Genomic DNA, 9,226 nt, shown 5'->3' with positions numbered 1-9,226 from the left:
CACAAGGCTGATTTACTCGACCCGTCCACAAGTTCGCTTAGGTGCGTGTGGCAGGACTTTCTGCGCAGCTCCGCTTCTGAAGATGCACGAGTTCAAAGCGACTCTAGTCGAGCATGCACGTCTGTGTCAGCATTTGTGTGAAACAGAAGCAGTTTGATGTTAAGTTCTGTCACACACACAGATCAACTCAGACATTCAGGAACAAACTTTTTAGCGCTGCCCCTAGAAGTTGCTTTTAAAATGCAAAGTATTGAAAATAATAATAAAACTCTGTAAACACTTGCATTTTTATAACACTAGTGTGTCTCATCAGGTAATGAAAAGTTGTACACACACTTGTGGTCTTCATGCTGACATCAACACTTAGGCCAAATACAGGAAATACGTCATATTAGTAGTCAAGTGGTCAAGTGCAAAGACCGCAAGTGTGGGTATTTGGACAAGGCAAAAGGCTCACAGAGCCATACAAAACTGTTTAATTAGTTTCCAACACATTAAAGGGATAGTTCACCCAAAAATAAAAATTATGTAATTAATTACTCACCCTCATGTCATACCAAACCTGTAAGACCTTCGTTCATCTTCAGAACACAAATTTAGATATTTTTGATGAATTCCGAGAGCTCCTCCCATAGACAGCAAGGATCCTAACACGATCAAGGCTCAGAAACGGACATCGTTGTCATTTAAAGGACATCGTTAAAATAATCCATGTGACATCAGGGGTTCAACTGTAATTTTACGAAGCTATGAGAACACTTTTTGTGCGCAAAGAAAACAAAAATAATGACTTTATTCGACAATTCGTCTCCTTCGCGTCACCCTATAGCGCCATTTTGGAGAGTATCACATACGTAAACAACGTATGCAACGTATGTACGCGGATACGTTGTTTACATTAAGATCAAAGCGTAAACAACTTAAACAACGTAGCCACGTACGGTGCTGCTGACACAGAACAGCATACGTTGTTTACGTATGTGATACTCTCCAAAATGGCGCCAGGTAGACGAGGCGGAGACATCAAAATTCATCAAAAATATCTTAATTTGTGTTCCGAAGATGAACGAAGGTCTTACAGGTTTGGAACAACATGAGGGTAATTAATGACAGAATATTCATTTTTGGGTGAACTATCCCTTTAAGCTGTGGAGTTTGAAGCAATGTTTAATGCTGCATTTAATCCCTCTTTTCTCCATATTATTTCCTGTTACCTCTTAAATCTGCTTATAAATAAAAGTACTAAAAGGTTATGGAGCATCATCTGAAAGTCTTCTTCATCATTTTTGTCCTCGGTTTCATAGTGGGCGGCAGGGTGAATCAGGAACTCAAGTACACGCGGCAGAAGATCGGAGAGGAGGCCATGTTTAGTCCTCAGCTCATGATACAGACGCCGAGACAGGAAGGTGCTAACATTCTGACCGTAGAGGCGCTCAAGCAGCACCTCGACTCTGCCATAAAGGCCAGCAGAGTGCACGTTTACATGTACAACAGGTAACAGCACACCAGCTTCTGAAGAGTTGTTTCTTTTTGAGTAGTTGATGCATAACATGTCCTGCAACCAAAATTATAGGTTCAAATTTAGGAAAGTGTGTATTTTAAGTCCTGTAACTGGCCACTATTTCTTTTAAGTTTTCTGCTTTAATGGTAGTCCACAAAATTATAGTTCATCTAATTTCCACTGTTGTGTTTTCAGGCAATGGAAATTGGAACATTTATGCTACAAATCAGGAGAACTTGTTACAGAAACCAATTTTGTGGACCAGGTAAGAAAGAATTGTTACAGTATCTTTTTAGATCGACAATTTTAAACTTCAGAGGATGACCTTTAAGGGCTTGTGACAGTAATAGCGCTTTTTTTTTTTTTTTAGATTTATAGAGAAACTGCACCCATGTCTGATCATCACTCCTCTAGACTGCTTCTGGGAAGGTGCTAAGCTACATTCAGGAACGGTCTACCTCCCGTAAGTTGCACACACCTTTCTGTATTTGCTTGGAGCCTGTAATGTTTGATCCTGTCTCATCTGGCGTTTGACATCAATGTGATTTGCCAGAAGAGCCATTTTCATACACTAAACGCTTCACTGACATGTCCTTCCTGTGAATAGAGCCATGTTGAAAACCAATAAACAAGCAAAATAAATTTTTAGGAAAAAGTTTTTCCTTCCAATCAAGAGAGGTGGTGAAAAGAGGATTTTACAGTGTTTATTTGATAAATTACCTCTTTATGGGTAATTTATTTAAAAATCATATTCAGGCAAGATGTTTAATGTGACTCACCTACGAGTTAAACAGAAACCAATAGAAAATGGCAAAAGCCACTTGCCCTGTGCATGTAAGATTAAGTCCATAAAGTGCAGGAAGGATGTTTGAATATTGAATCAAGTTCTGTGTTTGCACTTCTCTGTTGGTTTAGTTCAGGGGTAGGCAAGTTCGGTCCTAGAGAGCCGCAGTCCTGCAGAGTTCAGCTCCAACCCTAATCAAACACACCTGAACAAGCTAATCAATGTCTTCAGGATTACTAAGGCTATAGGCAGGTGAGGTTTTTTTTCAGGGTTGGAACTGAACTCTGCAGGACTGCGGCTCTCTAGGACCGAACTTGCCTATCCCTGGTTTAGTTTAATGATTATATAATTTGTATTTTTGCACAAATTAGACAAATGCGTATTGATTTTCCCTGAAGAATATAAAAAAAAAAAAAGTTAAATGAATCATGATTAAATATTGTGCTAAGTGGTGCTCCTGTGGTGTTTTCTGAAGGCCTTCATTGTGATGCTGAACTGCTCAAAGCCTCACACAATTGTTCCACTTCTGCTGCTAATGGCTCCTTGCAACAGTTACACTCAGTAGACAACCACCAAGTCTGCAAAAGTTTTTCTGCCCTCCCTCTCTCCCTCCATCATGGATGGTAAATAATGATTTTACTGTGTTCTGGTTGGGGGACTTGGAATAATGACTCAAGCCTGGTTAGGCACATACAATGTGGTCTGAACCGCTGCAGGCCTGCCAGAAGAGAAAGAGAGGGGCGAACAGAAGGAAACACGTACAGAAAAAAGGGAAGAATGAAAGAAAGAGGGAGAAATGAGAGAAAGATGGTGCAGGGACGGAAAGGTGGAGCGGGTTTGACAGAGGGCGGCTTAGAGAGTCAGTCAGTGGAGCGGTGGAAGTGGACAGATGATGGAAAGTGGGCGGGTGAACTCGGTGCGAGGAAGGCCGTATGAGGATAGAGTCAAACGTACGGGCAGGACGGGAGACCGGGTGAAGACGCAAGAGAAAGAGGCTGCTGAAAAAAACAACTGAGACGAGATGGCAAGCGAAGTATGGGAGATTTGCGAAACTGCTGCATTGGGCTGTTAGTTGTGGGGAGATGCCAGGCCCTGAGCGGGATCACCCGGCACAGCAGTATAATTAGAGGGGATAAAGATCAGATGAGCGGATTGATTCCATTTTCTCAAAGCTGTTATTATGGAGGCAGGCTGAAATCCAATCCCAACTACATTAGTGCTGCCACCGCTGTGACGTGCAGCGTCCATCAATCCCTAAGCCTTCAGCATTCCATCCAGTCACCCTTCATCCACTCCCCGTAGTTATGCCCAACCACTTTAAGCACATCCAACATCCCATAAGCAGGGCTCAGTCAGTGCTTCTCCTTCATGATTAAACATACACTACCGTTCAAAAGTTTAGGGTCAGTCAGATTTTATTTTTTGAAAGAATTAATACTTCTATTCTGCAAGGACTTCAAAAACTGATCAAAATGGACATTAACAAGATTTAGAGTGTTCCAAAAGATTTTGATTTCAAATAAATGCTGTTCTTTTGAACTTCCACAGAAATATTAAGCAGCACAACTGTTTTCAACATTGATAATAGTAAGAAATGTGTCTTGAGCCCCAAATCAGCATATTAGAATGATTTCTGAAGGATGTTACACTGAAGACTAGAGTAATAGCTGCTAAAAATTCAGCTTTGCCATCACAGGAATAAATTACATTTTAAAACATATTAAAATAGAAAACAATCATTTTAAATTGTAATAGTATTTCATAATATTACTGTTTTACTGTATTTTTGAACAAATACATGCAGCATTGGTGAGTGCCGCTTTTTAAAAACATTTGAATTGTAGCAGATCAACATCAGTTTTACAACAATAGACCAATCCTAAGAAATTTTGGATAATACAAGAGTACTCAGTGTTTGCATTAGCAATAGTCTATGGGAGTTAATGCACCTATTACCATGCTTCCAATTCAATTCCATTGTGCTTCATCAGACTGTTTTTAGCGCTATAACATGTCCTGTGTGAACATCCCACAATAAAATAGTTGCTTTTCCCCACAGTGGCAAAGACCCAGTGCAATGGACCAACTTTGATCCGATGGGATTCATTGCTGAGCTGAAGATGCTGAAGTATCCGGTGGACAGCTGGGAGGAGATGCTGGTCAAAGCAGAGGTGGGCCATGGCTATATGGACCGTCCCTGCCTAAATCCTGCGGACCCCGACTGCCCGTTGTCAGCTCCCAACAAGAATATGACACAGGTGAGTTCAGCAGACAAGGGATGACATAGAGCAATAGCTGAAAATCATTTGCGAGTATTTGTTATTCTGTGTTGGGTGTCTGTTTTTGAAGTCATAGGCTGCAGATAAAGAATCGCTAATTAAATCAATGTTGTTTTGCATCTCAAGCGTGTCTCTGATTTACCATCTGTCATATTCTTAAGCCTTTTGACGTGGCTCGTGTTCTGACTGGTGGCTGCTATGGGCTTTCCAAAAAGTACATGCACTGGCAGGAGGAGCTTATCGTAGGTGGGACCAAGAAGAACGACAGCGGCAAACTTCTGAGGTAAGAGACAACTTTGGGATTTAAACGTTGAATGGATTTTTCTTAAAGGGGTCCTATTATGCTCTTTTACAAAGTAACTTTGTAGATCTTTTTTTATGCCCAAACATACACACTACACACTGACTAAAATTTAAAAAGTGAAAAAGCATAATAGGACCCCTTTAATGTTTTTTACTTGTAAAGGGAATAAATTATTGTGAAAACCATAGAATAGAGAGAAAGGAAAAAATTAAGTGTGTCTTTAAGTTTGCCACAGTTTGCCACAATTTTGGGGCATTACGTGGCAGTGGATAAATGATCACTTTGTCTTTCCCTCTCTCTTATGCACTCACATATACACTGTGAGGTTTGTTTTTTGTTTCTTTCTTGGCAGATTGTAATCATTAGTAAACTGCATATTAGTATTCATTCCCACAGACTGAAGGAAGCCCACACCTTTTACTCCAAGAGCGAAACATTTTTCCCCAGACCTTTTTAGGCTTGAGAGGGGACAGAATTCATCATCCTCATTATGAAAGAACGTTATCATACATCCCAAAAATGTTAATACACAACAGTGGTGGTGGCGGAAAATATTCTCTAGTGGCTCTGGAATCATCCGCTGTGATTTCTAGGAATTGTTTCACTCTGAAAACCGTGGTTTTCTGAAAAGAGAAAGTCAAGGGTTTTTCTTTCAAGAAGTGTTCATTGAACAATAGTAGGTTGATAGTCTACTTGAGGGAGTCTGTACTCTACAGTTGGGGAAGTTTTAGCTCGTCTATGGAGCAAAGTGACAGGCCGCTGTTTTTCAGCATGTTAGTAGTTCTTTTTGAGGTTTAGTGACAGACAAGGTCAAGACCCCCAAGGAAAGAAACCAAGCTTAACAACATGCTAAACATTAACAGCATTTTTTAAATTAGAAAAATATTAACACCAAAACTCAAACTTCTAATAACCTTAAAAATTGGCATTTTTTTATGTTGCTCTCAAAAAGTATATAATGGCTTGTTTCGAGACGAGTTGATTCACTGAGGATATGAGCTGATTCAGTTCATGATTCAGAGTAAAGAGTCTTAGGTCAGTTAAGTTGATTCTGAATGATTTAGACTGTTGCCTACAACGTCAGGAGATTAGAAATACATAACAGATGGTTCAATATATTGGTTATAAATACATTCTCTGAGAATTTATTTGAAGAAAAAGTTGATTCTTTTGAGTATGTAGCAGTAGGCAAGTTTTGGGACACACTACCATGTCATAAAATTGCTACCAGCAAATCCACCAGAAATAGTGGACCATCTGGGGACTTTTGGCATGCTCTTTTCACACACTTATTCCAATCTCACATCTGCTCAGCAGTGAAACACTTGGTCAGTTTATACCGTATGTTCAGTTCACCTTCACTCTACTTTACTCTTCCTCACAGTGCACAGGCCCTCCAGACTATGTTCCAGCTCATGACCCCAAAGCAGATGTACGAGCACTTGAAGGGCTACGAGGAGGTCTCGCACATCAACTGGAACGAGGACATAGCAGCTGCCATACTAGAGGCCTGGCATAGGAGATACTCTGAGGTAAATGCACGTCTCATCTGATGGAAAGGATGCTCTGTGGATATCCAGACTGCAGTCTACTGTAGAGATATTTACAGTGCTTGTTTCTGCTGTAGTATTTGAAGTAATTCATTCTTTCATCAGGTTTTAATTTGATTAAAACTGGATCTTGTTAGGAACCGTTTAGGAGGCCCGATTCATTCCTCCAGCCCAACGTTGTGTTTCCTGGAACATACATGCACTCATGCAGTGTGAAGGCATTCATCTTGAGTCATAAGTAATGCATACATTCCAAAGGGGCTGTGTCTCTTGAGGTTAGGACCCAGCTATTTAAGTGCAGTCCTTCAAAGTCATAGACTTCCCTTTTTTCCCTTCTTCATACTTTAAATGCCCAGCTTAAGTGTGAACTGGGAAAAACGGGGCACATCTGTAAGGGCAGGAAAGTTTGTGATTGGACACTGTAGAAATGTGTGCGCTAAAACATTCACATGTATTAGATGTATGTTATTGCATTGAAAATATTTCTTCTGGAGGTATTTCAGTCCTTTACGTTGAGGCGTCATGAACTAACTAATGAACAACAGTAATTAATGTTGCATAAAGTTAATGTTGATATTTTATATATATATAATATTTGAAGATGTAAAAATAAACATTAATTAATGTACTATTAACAAATATAACTTGAGATAAGTTATATTCATAGTAAACTTTATTTAGTAATCTAAAGTTTAGTAATATAGTAAATTAACATTTTAAAAGCATTTATTAACCTTGGTTGGTTGTTAATTTATAAATTAACTATGTTAATTGGTGTTTTTTTTCCTAATAAATAATTTTTTTATACAATTTGAAATATATGTACATGTAAAAATCACCATTATGCAACATCAATAAATGTTGTATAGTATTATTTATTGTTAGTTAATGCATTAACTAATGTTTACAACTTGAACCTTATTTTAAAGTGTTAGCAAAATAATTTTAGCGTGATTTAATAACAGATTTGCTCATTTAATCTGAGGTGGCAGCATTACAGCACAGCCTGTTTTTGCTAGTGTGGGTGTCCATTGCAAAATCAACCCCTGGCGGCCCCAGCACTTGTGTGTCTGTGTGTGTGTTTTAGCGTGTGTGTGGTATCTGTGTGTGTGTGTGTGTGTTTGACAGGACCGTCTGGAACACATTAACCCGCTCAGCGCGCAATCTCTTTCACAGCTGCCGTCCCATTGGTGGCTTGTGTGTGACATTGTGTGTGTGTGTGTGTTTGACAGGACCGTCTGGAACACATTAACCCGCTCAGCGCGCAATCTCTTTCACAGCTGCCGTCCCAGTGGGGGCTTGTGTGTGACATCATCTGGTCTCTGTTTTGTCAGCCCTGACCTCCGCTTGGCATAGGGTTTCTTTCTGGTGTGTGTGTGTGCAGGGCTGAACATGTTTGCGTTTGTGTGTGGTTTTAGGGGTGTGGGGCTGCGATATTCATTTCTTGGATAATTGTGCTGGTGAAACATTTGTGGGACTGTGATTTCCACGTTATTTAATTACTTTCATTGGCCTGAGGGAAACACAAAACAAAGAAAAGATGAGCAGTGAGAAGATTGTCGAAAGGGTGTAAATGAATTGAAGGTAAACAACATTAATATTTTTTTTTTTACTTCTCTCTTCCGTCCTGTGTGTCCTTAGGTTGTCCAGCAGAGTGTGTCAATAAATTCGTCTCAGAAAGTTCTCACATTCACCACCACCACCTTGGAAGACATCCTCAAGTCCTTCTCTGATGTCAGTGTGATCCGTATCGCCAGTGGCTACCTCCTAATGGTAAACTAACTCCCACATCTCCAGCCCCATCTGAAGAGCTTTTGCTTTACGTTAAATATCGCATGCGATTAATCGTGCAGCCCTAATCTAGACTTCCTCTCTTTTTTGTTCAGGTTCATTTACTATACTGTGCTTTACTCTTTTTAACCTGTTAAGGACTCACATGCGTATTTGTGAATCTGTGGAGTATGGATGATTTCTTTAACATCACGTTATGGTCCATTCACACCAAAACTGTCATGACAAAATAACAGGAAAATATGTTATAAACATTAGGATTAGAAACATTCACACCAAATCTGAAAAAAGACAGTGCTTTAAAGGGATAGTTCACCCAAAAATGAAAATTCTGTGATCATGTACTCACCCTCAAGTAGTTCCAAAACTGTATGAGTTTCTTTCTTCTGTTGAACACAAGACATTTTGAATAATGCTGGTAACTAAACAGTTGATGGTAGCCATTGATGAGAAACTTGGAACAACTTAAGGGTGAGTAAATGATGACAATTTTTATTTCTGGGTGAACTTTCCCTTTAATTAACATGCTTATTATTCTAACATTTAAACTGATTATATTAAATGCCACTAATTGAACTTAAGAGTGTTTTTTACCAACTTAGGTAGGGCTTAAGTATATCTTTATATGTAATTTTCTAATTACATCTACTGTCCTTGAAATTTACACATTTGTAATGAAGTTGAAATTACGTAAATTTAAACTATATTCACTTTAAATTCAATATCAAACAACAAACTACAATTAAAATAATACTTTGCATGTGCTTTAGTATGTTAGTCAGTGCGTAAGTGTACTTCAAAGCATGACAAAAGATTATTTAAACAGTGATTTAAAATAGTGCTGGGCGGTATGACCAAAAATTTATGTCACGGTATTTTTCAAAATTACAGTATTTTTTTTTCATGCATGACTGGGTGTTAACCATATTTTCTACTGATTGAGAGAGGAAATACTGCAGTATATTGACTTAGAATGCCCTATTTTACTGTCATGATGAGTGAATATTGTCAAAAAAT

General features: G+C 39.0%; 1 protein-coding gene across 1 annotated transcript in view; it reads left to right on the top strand.

Moving 5' to 3' along the window:
• ptch1 (patched 1) overlaps window positions 1-9,226 on the top strand; it is a 63,238-nt gene that overhangs the window by 20,529 nt on the left and 33,483 nt on the right. Inside the window, exons 3-9 of the mRNA XM_016461987.1 lie at window positions 1,305-1,494; window positions 1,697-1,767; window positions 1,874-1,964; window positions 4,345-4,543; window positions 4,726-4,847; window positions 6,253-6,400; window positions 8,060-8,191. Of these exons, the coding sequence (XP_016317473.1) occupies window positions 1,305-1,494; window positions 1,697-1,767; window positions 1,874-1,964; window positions 4,345-4,543; window positions 4,726-4,847; window positions 6,253-6,400; window positions 8,060-8,191 (953 nt within the window). The remainder of the gene's footprint in view (window positions 1-1,304; window positions 1,495-1,696; window positions 1,768-1,873; window positions 1,965-4,344; window positions 4,544-4,725; window positions 4,848-6,252; window positions 6,401-8,059; window positions 8,192-9,226) is intronic.

The sequence above is a fragment of the Sinocyclocheilus anshuiensis genome, unplaced genomic scaffold (genome assembly GCF_001515605.1).
Source record: "Sinocyclocheilus anshuiensis isolate Anshui unplaced genomic scaffold, SAMN03320099.WGS_v1.1 scaffold80, whole genome shotgun sequence".
NCBI lineage: Eukaryota > Metazoa > Chordata > Actinopteri > Cypriniformes > Cyprinidae > Sinocyclocheilus > Sinocyclocheilus anshuiensis.
This window is presented reverse-complemented; position numbering and strand designations above follow the sequence as displayed.